This window comes from Aspergillus mulundensis (genome assembly GCF_003369625.1).
Source record: "Aspergillus mulundensis strain DSM 5745 chromosome Unknown scaffold_1, whole genome shotgun sequence".
Classification (NCBI taxonomy): domain Eukaryota; kingdom Fungi; phylum Ascomycota; class Eurotiomycetes; order Eurotiales; family Aspergillaceae; genus Aspergillus; species Aspergillus mulundensis.
The window spans coordinates 538,600-564,527 of record NW_020797889.1 but is presented as its reverse complement, the minus strand read 5'-3'; the positions used below and the strand labels follow the sequence as shown (position 1 = coordinate 564,527).

The following is a 25,928-nucleotide window of genomic DNA, read 5'->3' as shown; positions in this document are numbered from 1 at the left end:
AGTCATGTATAGGAGGCTCGAGGTATGATGGAAAGCTTAATCTTTGAACTCAAGCAAGCATGACTTGGACTACATGGTGGATGAAGTGTCGATAGATGGGTAGCGATCGCCATTCCATGAACAGCAGCGTGCAGCTGAAACCGCCAAGTCTATATTTGCATAATGTGGTCTATAGAATCTCTTAAATGCATCAAACTAGAATCACCCCATATGAGTCCGCACTCACTTCTTCGACGCGATTTCACCGCCGTTAAGCAACGCACCGAGAACAGCCCTTATCTCTTCCAGGAACCTCGTAACCTCCTCCTCTGTGCCAACCGTAATCCTCAAGCAACCCTCACAGCCCAGCTCCTTTCCGCGGAACCGCACCACGACGCCACGCTTCTCCGCCATAGCCTCGTACGCCGCAAGGGCAATGGTGTTACTGGGCTTCCCGCCCTGATCCGCGGGCTTATCAAGGACCTCAACCAGAAGGAAGTTCGACTCCGTACCACCGCGGAAGCGTCCGATCCCAGGGACGGTGGGAAGTTCCTTAAGGATTCGGTCGCGCTGTGTGATGATCCTCGAGCGGTAGGTGCGCATGACCTCGAGGTTCTTGGGGTTTCCGAGGGCCGCCGTCGCGAGCGCGCTGGTCGGGCTGGAGATGTTGTAGGGGGCCTTGAGGCTGTTGAGGAGGGTCGCGATTTCAGGGCTCGTGAACGCAACGCCTAGCCGGATGCCTGCGAGTCCAAACGCCTTGCTGAGAGTCTGCATAACGACGAGATTGGGCCATTCGGCGACCCACTCCGCAAGACTGGAGCCCTCTGGCGCGAAATCAATGTAGGCCTCGTCGAGGACGACGACGCCGTTCCACGTCGGGTGCTCGAGGACCTTCTGGACGTCGGCCTTGGCGACCAGGTTCGCGGTGGGGTTGCCTGGTGAGCAGATGTAGACGAGCTTGATTGAGGGGTCGGCGGAGAGAGCGGCGTTGATCTTCTCGGGCTGGAGCGCGAATCCGTTTTCCGTGTCGAGCGGGACCTTGACGATCTCGACGTCGTTGACGTCCGCGCTGACGGAGTACATGCCGTATGTTGGGGGGCATGTGAGAATCTTGTCCTTGCCGGGGTTGCAGAAGGCGCGCAGGAGAGCGTCGATGGCTTCGTCGGAGCCGACGCCGACGAAGAGGTTCTCTGGGCCGATGTTCTTGTCTGTGTGGGTGTGGGTGTTGCGGAGGTTGCAGAAGAGTTGTTTGAGGGGGTGCTGGTGGCTAATACATGAGTTTCATTAGCAGTGTTCCTATGAAGTTCAGGATCGAGGGCGCAGTTCACGTACGGGTCAGGGTATCGGTTTAATCCCAAGAGATCGATGTCCGGCTTGGATGACCCCGTTGAGTTGCCATTGGCGGCTGAGTCTTGGAGAGCACCTTCGGCATTCAGTGCGAGACCCGGACCGAAGGCGTTCTCGTTAGCGTCGAGCAGTACATTTGTCCCGTCGTCCTTGTAGTCACTGGCATTGCATTAGTTGCGCCGCCGGTTGCGGAGGAGGGGATCGCGGGGCGGACGAACTCTCTAGCGCAACGGTAGGGCTGCAATTTCAAGATGTTCTTGCGCGCGCATTTGGAGAGGTCAAAAGCCGATGTTCGTGACGCCATATTGGACGGAATTGGTGAGTTGTGTTGGGTTTCCTTTGTTCTGGAAGATGGCGGAAAAGAAATCTGGTGGGGAGCGGCGGGGAGTCCAGAGCTTATATAAGGGCCGTCTGCGGAGTACAGATGTATGAGTCAGGAGAAGCTGCAATTGATGTGACTCTACGGTAGGTGCTAATCTATTTGCTAAGGAATAGTTTCAATTGAATGTTTCTTTGAGTGATAAGGTAAAATTCAATGGATACTTCTATCAGACACCTTGAGTATATAGAATTTTGTCATAGACCACCGCCAATTCAACGCCGTAATATGCTCTAATACGATAAAAGTAGTATATGCAAGTATTTGCAATGCTTCACCGTCTCTATTCTTGTTTGGAAGACTTTGGAGGCTCTCTGCTTGACTCTTTCGCTTTCTTGCCAGAGTTCCTCCACTTGTCTTGCTTCGCTCTGAGATACCGCCAGGTCCGGGATATGCCCGCAGTGAACAGTCCCTTGACCGTCTCTACAGAGCTTGGCCACCGGATTGTCTTTGTTATTGCAGCTTGGATCTCTTTGGTGAGACCTTCATCGCTAGCAATACGCTGCTCGAACTTTCCACCCTGCCTGCGTCGAATAAGCTCCGGATCATTGTCATTACTTTCCTTCATCATCTTGTTGAATTCTGCGCGAGGTATGCCAAAGCGCGCTTGATACTGGAAGTATAGCTTTTCGCGGAATGTCTCCGGCAGGCGGCGGACCATGTTACCGCGCTTTACAGGATCCATATCTTGTGAGAGTCGCACATTGGCATTGGGATCATCAATCCAGTCGTTGTCCGAGCAACGCCTGTCGTTGAAGACAACGTTGGGAAGGTTTTCGATTAGCGGCGCGTACAAGCGTCGGAAGTTGGCCATCTGTGAAGAGACGATGTTGTTGACCTTCCTGGGGTCCTCCACCGGCAACGCCATGCGGAGGTCACCCATGTAGCTCATTGAAGCTATCGTGTTATATAGCTGGAACTCTGTGAACTGCTCCGGAAGCAGTAACAATGCTACCCGTACAGCAGAGAGAAGATTCATCTGGTTTGCGAGCCGTACCTTGGGATGGTCCCGCAGAATCTTGACAGGCTTCTGCAGTCGACCAGCAAGGTATAACGTATCCCATCGACTGAGATCATTACATAACGTGTCGATGTTGACAACCCCATACTTGATCAATGTGCCGTTGACGGTTATATACGGGTTGAAGTAGACGCCTGCGCCGAATCTGTCCTGTACTTGAGAGACAGTGTAAGACCCTAAAGAGCCGAGTCCCGAGTAATGATTCCGGTGCTGTGCGAGATTTAATGAATGCCAGTGCTGTGAGTAAGAAACACCAAAGATGAAGTCAATCATCTTCCCTTTGCCTTGTTGCATATTTTGGATTGCTGCTGGGGCTGACGGATGGCACTGATCGGAGCCCGGGGCGCTGCCATTTTGCGGAAATACACCGGATCCATATGCAAATGCGTACCTGATCGGAGCTCGGAACTGCCACAGAATCTGGCGCAAAGCTTCCTTGAATTCCTGGTTGATGATCATGTGCTGGTTGATTCCAAAGTCTTTTGAAGGAAGCTCCGAAAACGCCGATATCGACGACAGGTCCGGGTTCGCGTCCCAATCTCCATTGTCGGAGCTCTTGGAGGAAGTGGAATATGAGGCCGATGATGGATACAATAAGCCACCGTCTGAGTAAGGGTAATGCGCACTGGCATTATTATGGGATATCGGCCGATTGCCGGGGACCTTTACGCCAACATGTCGAGGATGGATTTCGCCCGAGAAATACCGCAACGAACCATGGCTTCGTGTATAACGAGGGAGAGACGAACGAAGACGCACGTAAGAGCCCGAAGAAGCGCTCGAGAAGAGGAACTTTTGACAAACGCACCAGTTAGCATAGAACTGGGCAGACAAAGGGGGAATCGATTAGGGTGCGGTGTCTTACTGTAGCGTCGCGCATTGTCGCGAGGGGAAAAGCGGGAGATATAGCAACACTTGCAGACTCAGACCATGACTCTAAGATCACAGCGTCGGAAAGAGGGAATTGAGACGACGATGGAATCGAATATGCAGCCGATGGAGCTCGCCGTGGAATTATTATTCATCGGCTCTCCGATCGATAACCGTGAGGGACTGACGTACCCTCGGCTTTGATTCGATGCCTCAATGCCTCAATCTGCCGATGTCACGTGCTACCGTTCCTCCGCAAACGCGTCCCACCGCCCAGATAAACAAAGGCAGTAAACAATCCCTCGTCGGACGAGTCCTTCAATCACAGCACCCTGAGTTGCGCCCGTCTCCATGCTCGCATACAATGGCTAACGAAATGGAGACGTTTGCCGCTCGTCTGGCCACATTTGACCTTGTCTTGCACCCGGATAGACGATCTTCCAGCTCGAAATCATCGCAGCCGATATCATGGCCGCACAGCAGGCCTTCCCCGGCTGAGGTACCTTCGAATCCATCCAAATAAGCGATCTACGCTGCAACGGATTGCTAACTGGCCTGTCACGTAGTTGGCGCATGCCGGTTTCTTCTACAACCCCTACGAGACGAACCCGGACAACACAACCTGTTTTCTGTGTCGCAGAGCGCTCGATGGATGGGAGGAAGATGACAACCCGATTACGGAGCATCTGAAGCATGCGGGAAATGATTGTGGGTGGGCCGTTATGATGGATATACAGCAGCGTAGCTCGAACCCAGCCGAGATAGAAGACCCTACAAGTGAACCGGTTGTCCAGGCAAGGTTGGCAACCTTCGGCGAATCATGGCCGCATGATGGCAAGAGGGGCTGGCTGTGCCAGTCAGAGAAGGTAACTCATTTTCTATTACCCTCAAAAAGAGATTGCCCTCTAATGGCTAATTTTCCCGATGGTAGATGGTTGAAGGTGGGTGGTACTTTTGCCCGAACGAAGAAAGCGCCGACCTGGCAAGCTGCGCCTACTGCAAGTTATCGCTTGATGGATGGGAGCCTAAAGACAACCCATAGTAAGTGCATCTTCGCTCTTTCCTCGGTCTCTCTGCCTGACTGTCCTAGTGACGAACATTACCGCCGTTCCTCGGACTGCTCGTTCTTCGTATTCGCAAAGCCCACCAAGGGGAAGGGCTCACGATCCAAGAAAGCCCGCACTTCCAAAGCCTCCCGCCAATCAACACAATCTACTGCGTCGGAAGCTTTCGCTTCGGACATCGAGGATATGGACCACAGTGTGCTGGCCCCGCCAACCAAGGCTAAGTCCACGAAGAAGTCGTCCAAGTCGAAATCGAAATCCTCGAAGACCAAGAAAGACGAGCCTCAAGAAATCCCGGCCCAGATGGATGTGGATGGAGCGGAATACGCCGAGCACGCCGAGGCCGAAACCTCAAAATCGAAGCGTGGTACACGAGGCAGAAAGCGATCCAGTGCCGAAGTGGATAGGGACGCAATGAGCATCGCAGATGAAGACACCGTGGAGCAGCCAGAGCCACCTACGAAAAAACGAGCTACGAAGAGAAGTATCAGTCGAGCGCGAGCCCAGAGCATAGTGTCTACCGATGGCGCAGTCGATACGCCAGAACATGGAAACGATGATATTGGCAAAGAGGAAGATGCGAAACCAAGCCGTGGAAGAAGCAAGACGAAATCTTCAAAAAGTCGCAAGGGCACCAGGGCATCTTCAACTGCAACTGCAAAGAAAGCGTCAAAATCTCGTGTCCCGCGAGACTCAGAACTCGACGCAGCGATCGAAGCCGGACTCGACGGAGATGAACCTCAGAACATGGAAATAGAAGAAACCAAGATCGAAGAGGTTGCGCCCAAGCCTGCCTCAAAAAAGCCCAAGTCTAAGAAAAAAAACGCGAAGAAGGAGCAAGAACCGACCGAAGACGTGGTCGAACATGTTGCCGAAGAAGGCCACATGATTCCCGAGCCCGAGCCCGAGCCCGAGGCGGACCAGCAAATGGCGAACCCCGAGGTAGCCGAGCAACAAGAGCCTGAACCTACCGCAACTAAGAGCAAACGTCGCAGTTCAAGGAAGTCCACCGATCGGGCAGAGGCCAAACAAACCACTACCGCGCCCGAGCAACATGACCTTGACCCTACCGCAACGAAGAGCAAACGTCACAGTTCAAGGAAGTCGACCGATCGGGCTGGGGCCAAAGAAAGCACTACCGCGCCCGAGCAATCCGAAGCTCAAGAGGTAGAGGAAAAAGATGACCACCGCCGGCATGAATCTTTCGTCTCGGTGGAAATCATTTCCAAGCCACCTGCGGACTACGGTGAGGTAGAATCCAACAAGGATGACAAGAAAACCAAGAAGAAGAAGAAGTCGTCGGAGAAAACCAAGAAGTCTAAGAAGGTTGACGAGGGCGACATAACAGAAAAGACGGAGACGGCCGAAAAGACCGAGGAACCCGAAGAGGCGAAGAAGGTGGAAAAGAAGCGGGCGAGTCGACAGCCAGAAATCCAAGAGACACCCAAGGTGCAATCGCCTCAATTGCCCCAGTCACACACGCCAGAACCAAACAAAGAGGAACAGAAGGAACAAGAGGGACCTGTGCAAGATGAGCCAGGACGTCGCAGGTCGTCTAGAGTGCCTCCCAAGACGGCCGAGAGATACAGCGACATCCCCCAGGAAAAGCAATATGCCCGGTCCATTGCTTCCGACAGATCACCAGAAGACACTCGCCGTCCTCATCCACAGGGCCAGGAAGACGGAGTCGTGTCTCCCATTCCGTCTGCATCTAGAGGAAGTCCTTCTCTGTCGCCACAGTCCTCAGATGCTGAAAATCACCCTCCCTCCTTGAAGGCTTCAACGCGTCAACCCCAGCCATCATCCCCGTCCAAAAATGCATCAGTCCGGTTTCCGCTGGCCACAAGTACCCCTTCCCCTTCGAAGCGAAATGCCTCTGCAGGAAAAGTCCAAACATCTAACCCATGGGTTCCCATCAATATTGAACACATTCTGATGGCCGGTGCCAACGACAAAGAAAATGTCGATCTCCATGGTGCGTTCGGCAACCTGAAAGGCGAACTGTCAAGCCCTGAAAAGAAGATGACGGTGGAGGAATGGGTTATGTGGAACGCAAAGAACGGGGAAGAGAGGCTGAAGCGAGAATGCGAACGACTAGTCGGGCAGTTCGAGCGAGAAGGAGCTCGGGCAATGCGCGCGTTGGAGGGAATCGAGTGCATCGATTGATTGGAGCAGATTGTCCGTTTTCCAAGCACTTGTTAGGCGTTGGGGGCTTTGGGTCCTGGAATTGGGTAATCTGGTTGTTTTTATTTGTTAAGGGGTGATATTAGCTATCTTGAACGCGATCTTGCCGAATGACATCACGGCATATGCCTTTTTCTGACCAAACTCCGCCAAAGTTACATTTTAAGCAAACCAAACGCCGGGGTATATAGACAAGCTTTTGAGAGAGATTTGAGAGAGATGAACCAAGAGGTGCAGACTAGGCGATGATCCCCAGCCGGCCTTCCCAGCTGTCTTCCTGCTTTACCTCATCCCCACCTCTGCGGCGCTTCTCATTCCTCTTCCGCCTCTTCTCCTCTCGTTCTTTCGAGAGCTGCTCCTCTCTATCCTTGAGCCGCTCGCCCAGATCCATTTGCCACACCATCCGCTCCTCCTCCTCTCTAACCCGTTTCTGGTGCGCAAGCATCCTCAACCGCTGCCTTACATCCTCCACCGTAGCCTGCGCCACCTCCCCGCTCTGCCCCGTAGCAATCAAATGCTGCTTGCTGTTCAAGTGCTCCACAAGTTGCAAATTATCCTTGAATGTGAGATCACAGTCCGCGCAGTAGAAACCAGCGCCGCGACCACGCTTGCCGACTGCATTTGCTGCCGAAACGATCGTCGTCTTTCCGACCATCGACGCGACATCGAGACGTTGTTTGCGGGAGGTTGTCGCTTCGAGCGAGCTGTAGTCGACCGGCGCGTGCCATTTCTTGCCGAGCAGTTTGGCTTCATATCGCGCTTTGCCTTCTTCCTTGCGCTTGGCTTCTTCTTCAGCGCCTTTTTTGGCGTACTCTTCTCGGTCCCAGCTTTTGCCGCCGAATGTGTCCGAGGTTGGGGTGCCGTAGGCGGATTGTTTGTTGGACATGGTGGTGGTAGTGTATATGTGGGTAGATTTATCGATGTGCTTGTAGGGATTTGAGTAGTTCAAGCTCTGCAACAGAATTGCGTTGAAGTGGTCGAAGAGATACCGACGGCAGAAAGATGGTTGTTGCAAGGCGGTGAGGCTGAGGCTTATCGCGGGATCATCGTTCCTCCATCGCACCAGTCACCACATCGTCCATCAGCCAAGCATCACAATCTCCAGCATTTAGCCTCATTGTTTACATTATTTCGCGATCTTGCTGGTTTGCTTTGAGCCGTTTCTGCTTGAGATCATGCTATCTGTTCTATAGTTTTATAAATGGGTCGACCTAGCTACCATTTCCTATCGGCTCGCAAGTCCAATGCAGGCCGTCATCTCGTATTCTAAACTTTGCAGCTTACAGTAACTGAAACATCTCCATATCTGTTCTGTTTTCACTATTTTTGGATTCTGCCACGCTGCTCCATTCGAAAGCGTCTGCCTTATTTTCCACTTTTAGGCAACAACTCTGGGTCGGGCTCGTTTCTATATAATAGCTCGACCGGCTGCACTGCCCCTGCGGCTCGGCGGTTCCAGATCTTAAGTCGTCTTTCTTCACATTCAAGAGCCATTACCGGCCACACCTGCTTATCTCAAATCTCTCCAAGTATCAGACGTCTAACAAGCAGTCAACGATAATAGCAATGACGTCTACCACCTCCGACAGCATCTCAGAAGAAGCAGAAGCCATCCCACCACACTTCAAACTGATGGAACTCCCAACAGAACTGCACCTACACATCTCATCGTACCTCTCATACCCAGATGCCTTGGCTCTGAAGCACACCTGCCGCCATTTCTACTCGCTGGTGTACACAGGCGTCCATCTGAAAGTCGACTGGCTGGTCGAGCGCTTCGAGCACAAGCTGGAATGCCCCATGGAGAAGTGCTCCTTCCGGACAGACGAAGCGTTCTGCAACTGGCGGATCCGGAAGATCATGGAGCGCAGGCGCCGGCATCTGGAATGTTCGCGGTCGAGGGGTGGATGCCTTGTCATTGAAGGTCGCACTTGTCAGAAGGATCTAGTTCCGACGTGGCTGAAGAGGCAGGGGAGGGTGAAGATGCTCAAGACTGTTGGGAATGAAGGTTGGTATTATTTTTCCGTGGTTGTTCATGACGATCGGTGACGGTGACGATGAGAGGGCCCTGACGAATGCCTCTAGTTCTCATCCATGGCTTGATGCTCCTCTTCATGCAGTTGTTATGGATACTTTGCCAGAGGTTTGGCTCCCTCTTCTTGAGCTTTGAATCAATGACTCACAAGGACAGATACGTCTTCGGGCCAATTTGGCTAGCGATATCGCCTGACAACGGTCTGGAAATTTGATCGGCGGAGGGAGTGCATGTCGTTAAGATGTCTCTTTTCAGCGTCGTCCGATGCCAGCACACGGCAGGACCAAACATGCGCACATCGGGTGTCATATTACGACAAGGGTTATGATTGTTATGAGATGTGCTGCTTTCGTAGGCGTGCTGGACTGCCCAACCTGTACAACGTATCTGTTGCACTATACCATCTTTTAGGGCTAGGTGTGGGTCTTGCCATGTTCAAGCGCAGCTGGCTGCGCGAACCTGTCTAGGAGCTTTACTGTTTTAGTTATGGTCGGATTTTGACTTCGGGGGCGTTCATGTCTATTGAATGTGTAACGATAATGCTTAATTGATAGACTCAAGGGATTAAGTCTTTAACTGTATCAGCAAGTGAATAACTAAAATAATGCAATTGTATGTGGTATCACTCAAAAATATGCTACGTGTATGGCTCATAATATAAACGCCTCAACCCAACAAGGGTAGAGATCCCAAAAAAATGAGAAACATCTATACATCCCGCTTCACATCATCTCCCTCCCTAACAGCCTCCCCCATAGCCTGAGAATCCGTCTGATAAGTCTTAAACTTCCAAGCCGGAACCCGCTTCGCAAACATCTCATCCAACTCGGCATACGTCCGCCCCGCCGTCTCCGGCTGATAAAACCACAAATAAACCAGACAGAGAACCGACAGCCCCCCAAAGATGAACGTAACCTTGGCCCCTAGGTCCGCCTTATCCGGGTTAAACAGGTACGGCAGAACAAACGACCACATGGTATACAGGGCATTCTGGAGCGCCAGTCCAATCGCAATCGTCTTAACACGGAGTCTGGCCGTCGACACCTCGGCGAGGAGCGTGTACCCCGCGGCCCCGATCGTACAGTTATACCACCAGCAGTAAAGCAGGATCAGCGCGACGGTCCCCTTCACCGCTCCGGCGGAGTGCGGGTTCTCTGTCTGCGTCGCGACAACGCCCAGCCCGCCCGTTACCATCAGGATACAGGTCATTATGCCCAGGCCGTAGAGCATGAGGTTCCGACGGCCCAGCCGGTCGATCAGGAAGTAGGACATCACGTTGCCGACGATGGACAGCACCTGCTGCGCGATCTGGAGGCGGAAGCTCATGGCGTCGGAGTACCCGGCTAGCTGGAAGTAGTACGTGCTGTAGGACGCGGAGAAGATTATGCCTGACAGTGCCTGGATGGAGAGTGGGGCGATGGAGATGATTGTGCGGCGCAGGTTGGACGTGCGGAAGCACTCGGCGTATGTGGCGCCTTCGGTTTCGCGACGCACTTGTTCCAGTGTGAGCTTTATGGCGGAGAGTTTCTTGGCGCGTTGCGATGGGTTGTAGCCTAGGCGTGTGAGGCTGGATAGGGCGGCGGATTCGCGGTTCTTCGAGACGAGCCACCAGGGGGATTCGGGCATCAGGAGGATGAGGGACAGGGCGATGGCTGCGAAGCCCCATTGTGCGGCGAAGACGGCGCGGTAGGCCCAGTGGTTCGTGTATGTGCCTGTAGTGTTTGTGATGAGCGCTACCACGAAGGGGCCTATGCAGTAGGCCAACGCGGTTAGACAGGTGAGTGTTCCGCGGAGAGCAAGCGGCGAGATCTCGCCGACATAGGTGACGGGCACAGAAGCAAGGGCGCCCAATGCAAAGCCATTAAGGAACTTCCCGCCGAAGAACATCTCGTTCGTGGTGGCTACGAACTCGAGGGCTACAGCCGCGACAGAAATAAGCAGGGCCCCGAGCATAGTCCATTTCCGGCCGAAGGCGTCTGCGATCTGACCGGAGGAAAGAGCGCCAATGACGGCGGAGGCGACGGGCCCGCCGCTGAACGCCGACTGCCACTTGCTGTCGAGGACATAGCTGCCTTCGAAGTAGCTGCCGAAGTCCTGGCGGAACTGGGGGATTGAGATGACGGTTCCGGCGGCTTGGTTCTCGAAGCTGACGAGGAGGATGCACCATACGGCGTAGATGCACCAGAAGAAGGTCCACGGGTACTTTTTCAGACTGGCCCATTTGCTCAGCGAGTGGTCCTCGGAGTCGGCGAGGTAGCCGAGCTGTTGGTCGTCGGCTTGCTCGACCATGTCGACGCTGCCTTTGTCCATTGTTGAGACAATTGTTTGGAAAAGGGGTTAAACTAGTGTAGGTAGAAGGGGAAGTAAGGGGGAGTCTGGATAGAAACAGATAACTTCGCGCCGGCACGACGAGCTATTTATCTCCCATTTCCTGTTTCGAATTGCATGACGCCCGAGTCTGTTATCGACTGCAGGTATGCTGTGCCGCGGGGAAAAATGCCTGCATTCGGTTGATGGCAGCAAGGGCAAGGAGATGGGCGCCCGGAGACAGGCGAGATCGGAGAAAGAGGCGAGGGCGAGACCAACAAACTCTATTCACAAGCGTGATCGGGATCGGGGAGAAGAGAGCCAAGAACAGTCTTGGCCTAGTTGCAAGATTCCAAATTGGCAGTTGTTGGAGGTCAACGAGAGCGATACGGTACGGAGTAAGTGGGAACTGGGGAAGCTGCAGGACCCCGTGGAGTGGCGCCAGACAGCTCTGGGGTCTCCAGATCCCCCAGGTCGGTCGAGTTTCCACTCTCCACGCCACCGCGGCAACACTGGTTGTCTCTGGTTGATGGGTCCCGAGTCAGGAGAGGTGCCGAAGATTTGCCGTCAGCAAGGCAATTCCAACCACTCTTGGAATCCTTCAGGCATCGAGTTCGTGATGTTTTCAGGAGGATCCGAGCTAAAGAACGCCATAGTCCACGTCCTCGAAGCTGCCCAGCCTGGTATGCGCGTCTTATGCGTCAGTTCCAGTTGTAAATAGCCTGTGCCGAGTATGAGCAAGGTTGTCAAAGCTTGGAAGCGCGCGTGCCAGTGGCAAATGGATCAATTGGCTTGAACCAAGAAGGAATCGAGAGCCAAGTTGAGGGGCGCTCGGGGAGAACCTTGGGATGCCGGTAATCATGTGATGGGGTATGATGTCCTGGCTCAAGAACATTTCTGACTCAACTAACACATAATTATTACTATTTCGTTGTGTTTGCACAATATCAAGGCTCATAACTCTGACCCTCCACGCGAATCTCCACCTTTCCAGTGATATCCCTTACAGACTGACCAACCGAGACCTCGTAGTCGCCGGATTTCACCTCCCACCTACTGCTCCCCTCGTCAAAGTGAGCCAGCTGGCGCACACTGAACGTGACAGTGGCTGTCTTGGTCTCTCCCGGCTCCAGTTGTAGCTTGGCGAAGCCAACAAGTTCCTTAACAGGATTCTCCGGGACCGCCAGTTTGGCGCCTGCGTATACTTGGACGACTTCAGCGCCGGCATAGGGGCCGGTGTTGGTGATATCGACCGTCACTTCCACAGTCCCATCGGTAACGCTAGCTTTGTGGTTTGTGTGTGTAAAGCTGGTGTACGATAGACCGTAGCCGAATGGGAAGAGGACCTTGGCTCGGTTCTCGTCTGACAGGTCGTAGTGTCGGTAGCCTACGAACACGCCCTCCTTGTACGTGACTTCAAGGTTGCGTCGTCCGTCCTCGCCATCTGAGAATTCACCGGGGAAGTTGCCGTGTGCTGGGGCATATTCTATCGCTCGAGGGAAAGAGACTGGGAGACGGCCGGCAGGGTTCACGGCACCAGTGAGGACGTCGGCGATTGCATTGCCCGCTTCTTGTCCAGGGAACCACGCTTGCACAACAGCCTTGACCTCGTCCAGCCACGGCATGGCAACTGCTACACCGGTGCAGTTCACAACAACGGTGTTTGGGTTGGCGGCTCCAACAGCTGACACGAGTCGATCCTGGGAGTCATTCGAGGGTAAGTTGAAGCTGACTTGATCTTGACCCTCGGTTTCCCAGTTGGGAGTGTGGCCGGTAAACACAATCGCAACATCGCTTCGTTTGGCCACTTCGACGGCCTCGGACAGCAAGTCTCGGTTGTGGTCTTCCTCGGTCATGAAACCGAGTCGGAACCCGATGAAGCCGTCCAGCATAGCAAGGCCGCCTTTGCTGGTCGGCTTTACCGTAACCACCTCAACTGCGTACGTCTTTCCAGCCTCGAACGAGTATTGAATCTCCGGCTCTTCCACGCCACCGAGTAAGAATCCCATCGAGTCAGGGCAGTTAAGCTCCTGCTCGTAAACGACCTCGCCGTCGATCAGGAGCTTCGATCGTCCCAGCCCAGACATGCCGAAATAATGTTTCCCGCTTTGTGTGGGCGTGAAACGTGCTCTGGCGCAGAGGCTTCCCCAAGACTCCTTGACGAAAAGAGGAATATAAGTAGGTTGCTCCGAAGAAGTCGACGAGCCTGGTTCGCCCTTGGGCTCCTCGTCATCGAAGAAGTCTAGTGTCCAGCCAGGCTGGTTCTCACGGTTGACAACATTGTCACTCATCAAGGGCAGTTGGCGGAAGGTGTGTGCGCCCTTGGCATATTCGAACTCGACGGTGTCGCCGAGTGCTGCTCGAAGGCCTTCCTCTGGAGTGACACGGTAGTGGGCGTTGACTGACGCACTGCCGCCACCGTGGATAAGAGCTTCTCGCGCGAAGCCTAGCAGTGCTACTTTCTTCTTCGCAAGTTTCTCCCTCTTCAAGGGGAGGACCTGGCCTTCGTTTTTGAGGAGGACGAGGCCTTGGCTTCCAACAGAGCGAATCAATTTCTGGTGCTCAGGACGGTTGATGGCCGTCTCATCGGGGATGGTGGGGTCTTCGAAGCAGTTCAGCTTCGCGAGAAGCTCTAGAACATTGCGCGCGCGGTCGTCGATTGTATTCTCCGACACTGCGCCGGATTTCACGGCTTTAAGCACTTCATCTACCTTGCGCCACCTTGTTGGACCCGGCATCTCCAGGTCAAGACCGGCATTCAATGAATCGGCTGTGGAATTGGTACCACCCCAGTCGCTCATGACAAGACCCTTCCAGCCCCATTGTCCCCTGAGTACATCCTGGAGTAGGAAGTTGTTTGAGTCTGCATGTGTACCGTTTATGATGTTGTACGCGGTCATCACTGCCAGCGGATTGGCTTCTTTGATGGCGATCTCGAAAGGCTTCAGATAGATCTCACGAAGCGCCCGTTCCGTAATGTGTTCGTTAACCGTAAACCGACAGGTCTCCTGCTCGTTTGCGGCAAAATGCTTGATAGTGGCAGCAACCCCATTGTCTTGAAGCCCATGGATGTACTGTCCTGCAAGCTTTCCTGCGAGAAAAGGGTCCTCGCTGAATGACTCGAAGTTGCGGCCTCCAAGGGGATGGCGATGGATGCAGACGGTGGGAGCTAATCTGGGAGCTGTTAGCTGTTGCTTTCATTCAAATTCCGGATTGAGGTGCCCACTCACAGTATTCTTGCGCCTTTTGAGCGTGCCTCGTCGGCCAACGCGTTTCCAATATTCTTTGCTGCTTCGACATCCCATGTCGCGGCCAGCAGCGAGGACGCTGGAAAACAGGCAGCTGTTACTCCGTCCTTGAATGTGGCACCGCGCGCTCCGTTGGGGCCATCTGAAGTCTATCCACTGTTAGTTTGAGAACTTATCTTCTATACAGTCAAAAACGTACCTTGACAGATGGCACTCCCTTCTCCGGATAATCTTGCGTCTCCCAAAAGTTCTTCCCTGCCAGCAGGGTGATCTAAAGCGTTATCAGTATCTAACATGAGCTCTTCAAGTGTTATGAATGCTACTACCTTCTCTTCCAAAGTCAGTTTTGACAGCACGCTTTCTATCTGCGCGGGATCAACGTCTTTGAAGCTCATGATGGCTGTATTTTGGCACTGAAGAGATGTAGAAAGATTCAAGCCAGGCGTCTCCGCGTGAGACACCCAGAGCTTTATGGCGAACCCTCCCTGGCCGTACGGGCCGCTTCCCCGCCAGAAGGATTCTGCACATGCCGTAATGCCGCAGCTGTGGAGTAACAAATAATTCTGTGTTGAGTGAGATCTTGGATCGGGTAATCCTCGGTCATGTTGGAGGGAGCTGCTTGATGCCGAGACCCCGCCCCGCCTGCTGGGACATTAGCCGTTCTGGGACTAGCCTGACTGCCAGTGCCAAGCTTTGGCTCTGTCACATGACAACTGTCTTGGCCGGTGCTTCGGCCTTCCTTTTACGCGCTGTGCAAGCTGCTGTGGAGCATCGTAGATCGACCCCTCAGCAGCTTCCCCTCATAACAACGAGAGATGCCAGGATGGGAGAAACAGCACCATTCATTCCAGCGAAGAACTTGACAATTGATCCAACATGACCGACCGTCTCACCACTCTACAAAGCTTCCCCTCTAAACCACGCGTCTTCATCGTGTCGGATATATCCAACGAACCCGATGATGCCGAGTCGCTCGTGCGCTACCTGCTGTACAGCCACCAGTTCCAAACCGAGGGCTTGGTCGCATGTACTTCAACATGGATGAAGAATAGGGTCTGTCCGCAAGATATGCACAAGATCATCGACGCCTATGAAAAAGTCGTCGACAACCTCAACGCCCATGTTCACCCCAGTGCTCAATACCAGCCGGCGGACTACTTCAGAGGCCTCGTGCGCAAAGGCGCAGAGGTATATGGTATGGAGGCAGTGGGGGACGACATCCCTCTCAGCGAAGGCGGCGAGCTGCTCCTCGAGCGGATCCAGCATCCTAGCGACCAGCCCCTATGGATACTCTGCTGGGGCGGCACCAACGTTCTGGCCCAAGTACTTCTTCGCATTGAGAAACTGCACAGCAAAGATGAGGCCGCTAGGCTACGCTCCAAGCTCCGTGTTTATGCCATATCGGACCAGGATGACACGGGTCCTTGGATTCGTCACCGCTATCCCGACATCTTCTACATTGCGTCTGTCCACGGTTGGAACCACTATGGTATGGCTGCTTGGACTGGGATCTCAGGGGACAAGTACTACAATTTTGATCAAGGAGGGCCTGACTTTACTAAAATGAGCAAGGAATGGATCCGGGAGAACATTCAGATTGGCGATCTGGGCTCCGCATATCCCGATTACCTATTCATTCCTGAGGGTGATACCGCTACTTTCTTGTACTTGATTCAGAACGGGCTTGGTGTGCCTGAGCATCCAGAGTACGGCTCATGGGGTGGCCGGTACCAGCGGTCTGATATCAGTGCCAACGGCCTTGCCAGCCTTCACTATGGTGATGCTGTTGACAGGGTAGTTGGAGCGGACGGGCGGACATATAATACAAATCACGGCACTATCTGGCGTTGGAGAGACAGTTTCCAGAACGACTTTGCTGCGCGCATTCAATGGTCTCTCTCACCGAACTTCGATGCGGCCAATCATGCCCCGATTATCGCTGTAAACGGCGACACTAACCTGACGCCGTTAGAAATCGAGGCTGAAGCCGGATCAACTTTCACGCTCGACGCATCGGAGAGTTATGACCCAGACTCCGGCGACGTTCTGAAATTCAAATGGTTCCACTACAAGGACCCGAGCGCTACCCAGTGGTGGGTGGATGCAGAGGTCGCAGATCTAGTAATCAAGCCCGTTGATGAGGGCCGGAAGGTCGATGTTACAGTGCCTCCACCAGAGAGGTGTTGCGTGGAATTGATGAGCAGGCAGCCCGTCCCTCGGGGACAGAACCTGCATCTGGTCTTGCAGGTAACGGATAGTGGTTCGCCTCCTCTGACGAGCTACCGAAGGGTATTGATTCAGACGACAAACCCTCGACTGGAGGGGGGAGGCAAGGGGGCTGATGCTGTGGGTGAGCTGATGGCGGAATTTGCATAGATAACTACGCACTTGTAGAACAATGAATAAATCAATTTATGGCTGTATTCTTGGATGAGACAAGCGCGTAGAAGCCTACAGCTTGGATCCTTGGAATGCTCCTAAAACTTCCTTCTTCGTCAGTTTCCCGCATCAACAGGCTTAAGGAGAGCAGCATAGCCCCGGACTTGCGCAGTACAGCGCCCTTGTTTGTGCGAGAAGGAATTATCTTGAAGATAGCTCGGTGGTGGGTATGCTAGTGCATAGAGACGTCATCGTCTACAGCAGGGAACGCGGCCCGACTCTCCGACAGTTCCTCATCCCCCCCATCTTTCCAAGAGATACATGATTCAATCAACCGAAGTTTTGCCGGCAGCTCTCGCTGCAATCTAGCCCGAATCAAAGTCACCTGTCTCGGTCACGATTGTCCCAGCATGGAGAAGTTCCGAGCCAACATCCGAGACCACTCCTCATGCGGGGTAACTTGAACAGCAGCTCGAGGTCGTTGATGCGCTGGACGCAGAATATACCAAGACAAGATCAACTTCTCGCGACATTGACCTAGACTCAGTACCATGCCTCAGCCAGTTCTCGGCTTACCGTATAGCACCATGCCTCCACCAATTCCAGCATCGCCAACCTTCGAACAGCATCCCACCGGCTTCGGTATCGGCTGCCAGTCGCCGCGTATCTCGTGGAGGTTTAGTGCGACTGAAGGAACCGCATCAGACTGGCTACAATCCGCGTACGACATCGAAGTCGTTCGAGGCGACCGCACGGAATCATACCACGAGAAGTCGTCGGAGTCTATCCTTGTCCCGTGGCCAAGCGAGCCACTGCAGTCGCGAGAGATCGCTAGGGTGCGCGTACGTTCGTACGGAGGCCAGGATAATGCACCAACACAGTGGTCTGCTTGGAGCACGGTCGAGTGTGGGCTGCTACACCGTGAGGACTGGAAGGCGCGTGCAATCACCAGTCTAGTCAAGCAGAAAGAAGGCCCGTTGCGGCCTACCCGGTTTAGAAAGACGTTTACCCTACCAGCTTCGACGGTGCGGCGTGCGCGGTTATATATCACTAGTCTTGGGGTGTTCCAGGCGTATATCAATGGAGAGCGCGTGGGTGACCACTGCATGGCTCCGGGGTGGACTAGTTACCACCACCGGCTGAACTATGAGGTTTTCGATGTAGGCTCGCTATTGAAAGATGGAGAGGATAATACCATTGCCGTGGAGGTTTCGGAGGGCTGGTACGCTACGCGTCTGGGATTCCACGGGGGCAGACGGTTCATCTACGGCGATGAGCTTGCGCTGTTTGCTCAGCTGGAGGTCGATATGGAAGAGGATGGACACTCGCCGTTCATGGTCGCCACGGACTCGACGTGGGAATCGCACGAGTCTGCGATTATTCGGAGCGAAATATATGATGGAGAGCTTTACGATGCGCGAGAGGAGCAAGACGACTGGAAGACCTCGACGACTTCATGGGAACCGACGCGGGAGATTGAATTACCTCAGACGCAGCTCGTAGCTCCGAACGCGCCCCCTGTGCGGGTGACCGAGGTGGTCAACCCTATAGAGATTATTCGGACGCCGTCTGGGAAGATAGTCCTCGATTTCGGACAGAATCTCGTCGGCCGTGTTCGGATCCGTTCTGTCAAAAAGCCTGCGGGTCATTCTATTGTTCTGAGGCATGCGGAAGTGCTGGAGGACAAGGAACTTGGAACGCGCCCGCTGCGAGTGGCCAAGGCGCAAGACGAAATTATCTCAGCGGGCCATGAAATCAGGGACTGGGCCCCTGGCTACACCTTCCATGGATTCCGATATGTGCAGGTTGATGGATGGAGCCCTGAGGATGCTGACACGCCTCTTACGCTCCAGAGTCTCGCGGCCGAAGTCATGCATACCGATCTTGAACGGACTGGCTGGTTTAGTTGCTCCCACCCGATGGTCAATAAGTTGCACGAAAACGCATGGTGGAGTATGCGAGGAAACTTCCTGTCTGTCCCAACTGACTGCCCACAACGTGACGAGCGCCTGGGCTGGACTGGCGACCTCCAGGTCTTTGCTCCTTCAGCGAGTTTTCTTTACAGAACGCCGGGCATGCTGGGTGACTGGCTACAGGATCTTATAACCGAACAGCTAGCACACCCCAAAGCTATTCCGCCCTTGGTCGTCCCAAATGTGATTGACGAGTCGTTCTGGCCTACATTTCCCCAAGCCGTGTGGGATGATATCACCATCATACTGCCTTGGACTCTATATCAGAGCTACGGTGACGTTGAGATCCTCCGCCGCCAGTACCCAAGCATGATCGGTTACCTGGACCGTGGCGTGCAGCGCGGCCCAGACCGGCTCTGGGATGACACGCTCTTTCAACTGGGCGACTGGCTTGACCCTACCGCACCGCCAGACCAGCCCGGTAACTCTCGCACAGACGGCACCCTGGTTGCCGACGCCTACCTTGTGTACATCACAGGGCTTCTCGCCCGCATAAGTTCCATCCTCGGCGAATCCACAGCTGCATCTCACTATGAAGCCGACTACCGCGCTCTTAAATCACGATTCCAAACAAAGTACATCTCCCCTGAAGGACTGCTTGTTGGAGACACCCAAACAGCGCTCAGTCTCGCTATAGTCTTCGATCTCCACGACGACCCCAAGCAGGCTGCAGCAGCAGGCAACCGCCTCGCCCGTCTCGTGCGCATCGCCAAATTCCAAGTCTCAACCGGCTTCGCAGGCACACCGGTCATCACACACGCCTTAACAAAAGCGGGCCACCACCAGCTCGCCTACCGCATGTTACAGGAATCTAGCTGCCCATCATGGATGTACCCCATCCGCATGGGCGCCACAACCATCTGGGAACGCTGGGACAGCATGCTCGCCGACGGGAGCATCAACCCCGGCGAGATGACGAGCTTCAACCACTACGCCCTAGGCTCAATAATCAACTGGTTACATAAGACCGTTGGCGGCGTGAGTCCGTTGGAGCCTGGGTGGCGCAAGATCCTTGTGCAGCCTTTGCCGGGGGGCACGATTACCTCTGCTGACGTTGTGTATGAGACGCCGTATGGACGGCTAGAGTGCCGGTGGGAGATTAGAGATGGCGACCGGTTCTGGCTGGAGTTAGTTGTGCCGCCGAATTCGTCGGCGACGGTTGTGCTTCCGGGGAGGGAGGGCGAGACCGTTGTTGGGTCTGAGGGGAAGGTTACGCTTGTGTCGACGTTTGATAGTCGGAAGGGTTGGCCGCCGAAGGCGTTGGTGCCGCCCATGTTTGAGGCCGAGGATACGTTTGTTTAAGTTGGGGTTTGGTTTAGAATAATTGGGTATGATTTATGACAATGAAACGGAGTTAGAGAATCAACAGCAGAAGGCAATCTTCCCCATACAAAAGAAGTCGGGAATGTGGCCAGCCATCCCTGCAGATACTAGGCAACACCTTAGAAATGGCTGCCTGCCATTCACACAGTGACTTCAATGTGGTTCTTGATTCCAACGGAAACACAATACTTATCGACATTAGCAGCATGGGAGGGTATACATATGAATGGCTTTCCCCGGAGCTACGACGCGGTAGTGTACTCGACAAACCTTCCTTCGAGGCCCGCCGCTCCAACAATATCTGGGCCTATAAGGAGATTCACACAGGTAGACTTGATGGTTCCTTGGACTTGAGGGACTGATGAAGGCCCAGAGTCAGAGGGAGACATGATTGCTTTGAGGCTTGTTGAGGTGAGAAGGCAAGGTGGGAAAATGAACGTGAAGTGCAGTGGCAGTGGGTTCAAGCCACGAGAACAAGCTCTACCTTCGAGCCTACACTTACCTATGACACCGGTCAGTTAGCTCTGTATCAGCGCAACCTTTCTAATGTACCTTAACTACAGTATTTACCAGACTTGGCTACTCCTAACTACCAGACTAAGATAGCTTTGTCAATGGCTATCTGGACTTCAGAGATTGTTGCTTATCTCAAGAGAACTGGCATGGGACCAGTAGCTCGCCGGTGAGTTATCCCTCCAGCTGTTGCCTACTGGTCCAAGAAGAGTTTTTGATTTGGTTGCACAGACCGGTCCTGAGCTTCTTTCACAGAACGGTGCCGAGATACCTCCAGCTATATCTGTCGATGACGACATTTAGTCAGGAACCGCGACTCCCTGGATGGTGGTCGGCTCCAGTGCCGAAGGAGGATTTCATTGTTATGTAACATCACAAGCCGTGGAACGTCGGGGACGTCGCTGATATGGAGCGGCTTGGTGGCTTATCCAAGCCGTGTTAATTAATTACGCAGCATGAGGGCCACCAGCTTCCAAAGCGAATGGACCATGGTCTGTAAAAGTATCTTATGTTTTAAGATCTTCTCGGTGGGTCATCAATCTTGATGGTCTTTGGTCAGAGATGTATGAAGATTCCAGAGGCCCTGATGATGAATTGACGTCAAGTAGATAGGGGAGGTTGATTTTGAAATAGGAAGCTACAGGTATGGCAAGGCAAGAAGATACTTGATCTGTAGGAGCTCGGAAAATTGTAAGAAAGCAAATGAGCAGACTGGGACTGGCTACTGTATTGTTTGCCTACAGGGCAGCTTCCGCGGTCAGGCTAAACGCATGGACACTCCCTCTTGGTTGGAAGCCCGACGTCGCCTTCGGCTCCAACACACGCTCGCTCTCCTCCTTCTCTGCCACACCCCAACCACCCCCTCCAGGTCTATCCATACTTATCAGTACATCCCAAAGAAGTCAGTCTACCAGCTCACTTACGTATGGATCAAGATCCTCTCTCCCGGGCAAACGTCCAATTCCATCTTTCCGCCAATGTTCACCACCCTTTCGCTGCCGTCATGTTCTTTCTTCACGTACAGGTTCAGCCCTGCTTTCCCCGACTCTCCTCCTGCCATCCCATAAGGCCGATAAACCCGTCGCTCGCTAAGCATCGACACACTCAACGGGATCCTGAATTCCAACTCCCGAATCACGCCGTCTCCACCTCGATATTTCCCGCCTCCTCCCGAACCATTCCGGATCGAGAACTGACGTAGGATCACAGGATATCGAAGCTCATATACCTCTGGATCTGTGATCCTTGTGTTCGTCATATGTACGTGGACTCCACTAGTCCCATGCCACGACGGCCCAGCTCCAGAACCGCCGCAGATCGTTTCGCCGACCCCAAACCCAGAGACCTCGTTACCGTCTTTGTCTAGTCCACCCATACCGAAGGATATGATATTGCAGCACCCTTGGCTGGCTGCACAAGCTCCAAACGCACCAAGAACAACGTCCGTGATACGCTGGGATGTGATTGGGTTCCCTGCGCAGACGGCTGCATGGCCGGATGGGTTAATCAGTGTTCCTTCGGGGATAATCACATTCACGGGTGCCAAACAGCCTTGGTTCAGGGGGATATCTGTGTCAAGGAGGGCGCGGAGGACATAGATGATCGCCGAGTGCGCGATGGCCTTGGGTGCATTGAGGCAGTTGAACGTTTCTGTCCCTGTGCCTGTGAAATCAAAGTCGGCAGACCCGGTAGCTGGATCAATCCTGATGCAAAGCTTGATCTCGGTGCCATCGTCCATAAAGTCGCTGAACCGTAATGGGGTGCCTGGGATTTCCTGAGCTGCTGCAATAGACTTGAGTAAGTCCCGCACTGCGATTTCTGCAGTGTATTTAATGGCGTCCATGTATAGGTGGACGGCCTCGATGCTATTTTCGTTAACCAAAGCTTCTAAAAGTGTCGCACCCTTGTGGTTCGCTGCAATTGCGGCCTTCAGATCTGATACGTTATCATTGTACGTCCTTGTGCCGCTGCATTTCGGATACGAAGCCGGCTCGTCGTATAGGAAAGTGCGGACTAGGGACTCGTTGAAGCGTCCCTGTGAAACGACCTTGAACCCCATTGTCATGGCGCCCTCTTCGTATAGCATCTTACTGTTGGACGGCATTGAGCCGGGGGCTATGCCGCCAATCTCGGCTGTCACCACACATTAGCCGGGTGCAATGGAGGGGGTAGGTAAGAGGTACCGTGATGTCCACGAGACGCGACATAGAAGATAATCCGCGTCCCATCTTTGTCCCAAACTGGCGTTACGATCGTGATATCAGGGAGATGCGTCCCTCCGGCCAATGGGTGGTTCGTGAGGATGTGGTCACCGGGCTTCAAATCTCCTCTGTACTTCTCGTGCTGGTATCGGACAGCATATTCCATACCTGGGTTGTCAGCATACTATAGCTGGAAGGACGGGAGGTAAAGACGTACTTCCCAGATGCACCGGCACATTTGGTGCATTGGCAACCAATTTCCCATCTGGAGAAAACACAGCACACGAAAAGTCCAGTCGCTCCTTGATGTTGGTCGAGACGGACGTCTTCTGGAACATGCGGCTCATCTGGTCTGCGACGGACATGAAGCGGTGACCGAAAATGGAGAGCTTGATGGGGTCGACGTTCTTGACGTCTTCCACGGCATCTCTCTCTGGGTTGTTGGATGAATTTACATTCAGAATGACATGCCGGGACAGTATAGTTGCGGCGGCGTTCGGCTCAACGACAACAGTTTGCGTCTTGTCGATGATCATTGCCGGGCCTTCGATAACGTTGCCTGGCCGGAGGTTGTCGAGGAAGAATACAGGCGTCTTTACGTGGCCTGTCCCTGCAAAATAGACTATGGCCGAGTCATCTGCTTTGCCTGTGTCGATGGATGCTGTGGTTATACTGGCCAGCTCTTTTTGTGGAGCTTCAGAGGCAGAGGACTTTGCCGCAGCACCAGCACCTCTTACTCTGATGTCTTCGACCAGGATATCTCGACCCGGAAAGCTGAACGAGAACTCCCGGTGATGCTCTTTGATGAACTCGCGGACGAAATCCCCGTCATCTGGCTGCATAATCATGAGCGTATTGTCCGTCCCTTGGTACCGGAGGTTGAGATAGGCCTCATGAGAGATCTTATCTTCATCGATACCATCACTGATTAAAGCCTCGGATACCTTGACTCTCAAAGCCTCAATTCGCTGACTGATGGAGACCATTGCGATTGTGTTCAACACTCCCGATGCGGGCTCCTGCGCTTCATGGACTACCTCTGCAAGAGCCATTCCATAAGCCGACAGAATAGAAGAGTATCGATGAATGATCACAGTCTTGATAGATAAGGAAGCCGCAATATCACAAGCATGCTGCCCGCCTGCGCCGCCAAAACAGGCTAGGTTGTGAGCCGATGTGTCGAATCCACGAGCTTCGGTCAAAGCCCTAATAGGCTTCGCCATAGACTCATTTGCGACCTGGATAAATCCGAGTGCGATTTCCTCTGGAGACTTTCCTTCTTTAGCACCGGCATTGGCGTTGATTTGCTCTGCCAATTCTTCGAAATTCCTCTTCACAATTGCCACGTCCAAGCCTTCGTCCTCATTTGGGCCGAAGATCTTGGGGAAATACTGCGGTAGCAAGCGCCCAAGGAACAGATTCGCATCCGTTACTGTCAACGGTCCACCCTTTCTATAGCATGCCGGTCCCGGGTGAGCACCCGCCGACTCAGGGCCCACTACGAAGAGACCATGGCGCCAGAAAAGAATGCTCCCCCCGCCCGCTGCGACAGTGTTGATGTCCAGTTGTGGCGCCATGACGGACACGCCGGAGATGGTGTTTTCAAAGGTGTGTTCTAGTTTGCCGTCGTAGCGAGAAACGTCGGTGCTAGTGCCGCCCATGTCGAATCTACCAGAAAGGATCAGCAGACATCAATCGAAGGGATTTTGAGGGGGAATACCCTATAACAGGCTTTCTGTCATTTTCGTCGTACGAAGTCCCCGCGTACCCGACGACACCACCTGCAGGACCGGACAGCACGGCGCGAAGACCGTTGAATCTGCACGAAGCGCGGTCAGTCAAGTTCCTTGTTATTCTAGGAGTTAGGGTCAGGGCCGGGATAATACTTCTCAAAGGTAGCAAGTCCTCCATCGCTCTGCATAAATTCACACCTCACATTATCTCCAGCCAAGCCATCCTCGAATCCCTCTCTGAAACCCTGAATATACCGCTGAATCACGGGCGTCAAATATGCATCGGCCGTTGCGGACGCCCCGCGAGACGTCATTTTGATCATCGGCAGGAGTTGACTGGACAACGAAACCTGCGTGAACCCAATCTCTCTTGCCATACGTTCGATGGCCAGTTCGTGGTCTTGGAATGTGTACGAGTGGACAAGACAGACTGCGAGCGAGCGGTATCCTTTCTCGTGATACAACGTCTCCAAATCACGCTTCGTTGCTTCTTCGTCTAGAGGTGAGAGAACACGAATGACTTCCCCGCTGACGCCCCGTTTTAGAGCAGTGTCCATCTCCAACGCTCGCTCTAAAGCGGCTCTGTCGAAGTTTGGATCTTGCTGATACCCCTCAACAGTAACCCTCTCATCCACCTCAACAACATCCCCATACAGCACGTCCGGACGCTGAATGTTCAACGCAAACAGTTTCGGTCTGCTCTGGGTTCCAATGCGAAGTGCGTCCTTGAAGCCTTTTGTCACCAGTAATGCGTGGCGCTCACCTTTGCGCTCTAGCAGCGCATTCGTTGCGACAGTCGTGCCCATGCGAATACTCGCGGATGAAAAATCGTTGAACGAGAGCTTTGCATCTCGGGGAATGGGATTGTTGGATACCTGCGACAGGATGCGCCGGATGCCTTCAATGGGTGCATCGGCGTAGTTGGTTGGGTCTTGGGAGAGGAGTTTGATGATTATTGACTTGGATGTTGGAGGCTCGTCGGATGTAGAAGGGTAAGTGATTATCCCGAGGCAATCTGTGAATGTGCCACCTCGATCTATATGGTGTCAGTGGGCATCTATAGTGACGAAGTAGGGGTTAGGGCTGTACCGATGGCGATTTTGATGCTCGGTTTGGTGGGAGACATGATGCTGAACCGTGGCCTACAGGTGCATCGTGCCCTCATCAGCTTTGCACGGCAGGTACACGATCTTATACCTGCAGAGAGTCTTGGAGATGGTAAGATGGCCAATAAGGACTGACACAAGTTGGAGATGGTCTTATCAGCGTCGCACCGACCTTCCCTACATCCAGCCCTAATCAACTGTGACTCCAACTCCAAGAGCTCCAAGAATGCTATCAGGATCAACGCAAGATAACCATACATGGGATG

The 25,928-nt window shown here is 53.5% G+C and overlaps 9 protein-coding genes across 9 annotated transcripts; 3 read left to right on the top strand and 6 right to left on the bottom strand.

Annotated features, from left to right (window-relative positions):
* Positions 1 to 222: 222 nt before the first annotated feature.
* DSM5745_01716 (histidinol-phosphate transaminase) lies at positions 223 to 1,630 on the bottom strand (the record flags this gene model as incomplete). The annotated part of the gene is made up of 3 exons (XM_026743732.1): positions 223 to 1,246; positions 1,312 to 1,485; positions 1,545 to 1,630. 3 exons carry the CDS (start codon positions 1,628 to 1,630, stop codon positions 223 to 225), a joined length of 1,284 nt encoding a protein of 427 aa, XP_026606895.1.
* A 358-nt stretch (positions 1,631 to 1,988) lies between these two features.
* Positions 1,989 to 3,606, bottom strand: DSM5745_01715 (phosphatidate cytidylyltransferase; the record flags this gene model as incomplete). Its single annotated transcript, XM_026743731.1, has 2 exons — positions 1,989 to 3,518; positions 3,592 to 3,606. 2 exons carry the CDS (start codon positions 3,604 to 3,606, stop codon positions 1,989 to 1,991), a joined length of 1,545 nt encoding a protein of 514 aa, XP_026606894.1.
* A 354-nt stretch (positions 3,607 to 3,960) lies between these two features.
* On the top strand, positions 3,961 to 6,826 carry DSM5745_01714 (uncharacterized protein; the record flags this gene model as incomplete). Its single annotated transcript, XM_026743730.1, has 4 exons — positions 3,961 to 4,095; positions 4,163 to 4,462; positions 4,528 to 4,637; positions 4,687 to 6,826. 4 exons carry the CDS (start codon positions 3,961 to 3,963, stop codon positions 6,824 to 6,826), a joined length of 2,685 nt encoding a protein of 894 aa, XP_026606893.1.
* A 256-nt stretch (positions 6,827 to 7,082) lies between these two features.
* Positions 7,083 to 7,730, bottom strand: DSM5745_01713 (U4/U6-U5 snRNP complex subunit SNU23; the record flags this gene model as incomplete). Its single annotated transcript, XM_026743729.1, has 1 exon — positions 7,083 to 7,730. The coding sequence occupies one exon, from the start codon at positions 7,728 to 7,730 to the stop codon at positions 7,083 to 7,085; it is 648 nt and encodes a 215-aa protein (XP_026606892.1).
* Positions 7,731 to 9,587: 1,857 nt separating this feature from the next.
* Positions 9,588 to 11,189, bottom strand: DSM5745_01712 (uncharacterized protein; the record flags this gene model as incomplete). The annotated part of the gene is made up of 1 exon (XM_026743728.1): positions 9,588 to 11,189. One exon carries the CDS (start codon positions 11,187 to 11,189, stop codon positions 9,588 to 9,590), a length of 1,602 nt encoding a protein of 533 aa, XP_026606891.1.
* Positions 11,190 to 12,133: 944 nt separating this feature from the next.
* DSM5745_01711 (beta-glucosidase H) lies at positions 12,134 to 14,829 on the bottom strand (the record flags this gene model as incomplete). The annotated part of the gene is made up of 4 exons (XM_026743727.1): positions 12,134 to 14,360; positions 14,417 to 14,583; positions 14,634 to 14,705; positions 14,761 to 14,829. 4 exons carry the CDS (start codon positions 14,827 to 14,829, stop codon positions 12,134 to 12,136), a joined length of 2,535 nt encoding a protein of 844 aa, XP_026606890.1.
* A 481-nt stretch (positions 14,830 to 15,310) lies between these two features.
* On the top strand, positions 15,311 to 16,810 carry DSM5745_01710 (uncharacterized protein; the record flags this gene model as incomplete). The annotated part of the gene is made up of 1 exon (XM_026743726.1): positions 15,311 to 16,810. The coding sequence occupies one exon, from the start codon at positions 15,311 to 15,313 to the stop codon at positions 16,808 to 16,810; it is 1,500 nt and encodes a 499-aa protein (XP_026606889.1).
* A 590-nt stretch (positions 16,811 to 17,400) lies between these two features.
* Positions 17,401 to 20,088, top strand: DSM5745_01709 (glycoside hydrolase family 78 protein; the record flags this gene model as incomplete). The annotated part of the gene is made up of 1 exon (XM_026743725.1): positions 17,401 to 20,088. One exon carries the CDS (start codon positions 17,401 to 17,403, stop codon positions 20,086 to 20,088), a length of 2,688 nt encoding a protein of 895 aa, XP_026606888.1.
* Positions 20,089 to 21,359: 1,271 nt separating this feature from the next.
* Positions 21,360 to 25,682, bottom strand: DSM5745_01708 (uncharacterized protein; the record flags this gene model as incomplete). The annotated part of the gene is made up of 7 exons (XM_026743724.1): positions 21,360 to 21,492; positions 21,546 to 22,755; positions 22,806 to 22,991; positions 23,041 to 24,491; positions 24,544 to 24,642; positions 24,710 to 25,592; positions 25,646 to 25,682. 7 exons carry the CDS (start codon positions 25,680 to 25,682, stop codon positions 21,360 to 21,362), a joined length of 3,999 nt encoding a protein of 1,332 aa, XP_026606887.1.
* Between the last annotated feature and the right edge of the window lie 246 nt (positions 25,683 to 25,928).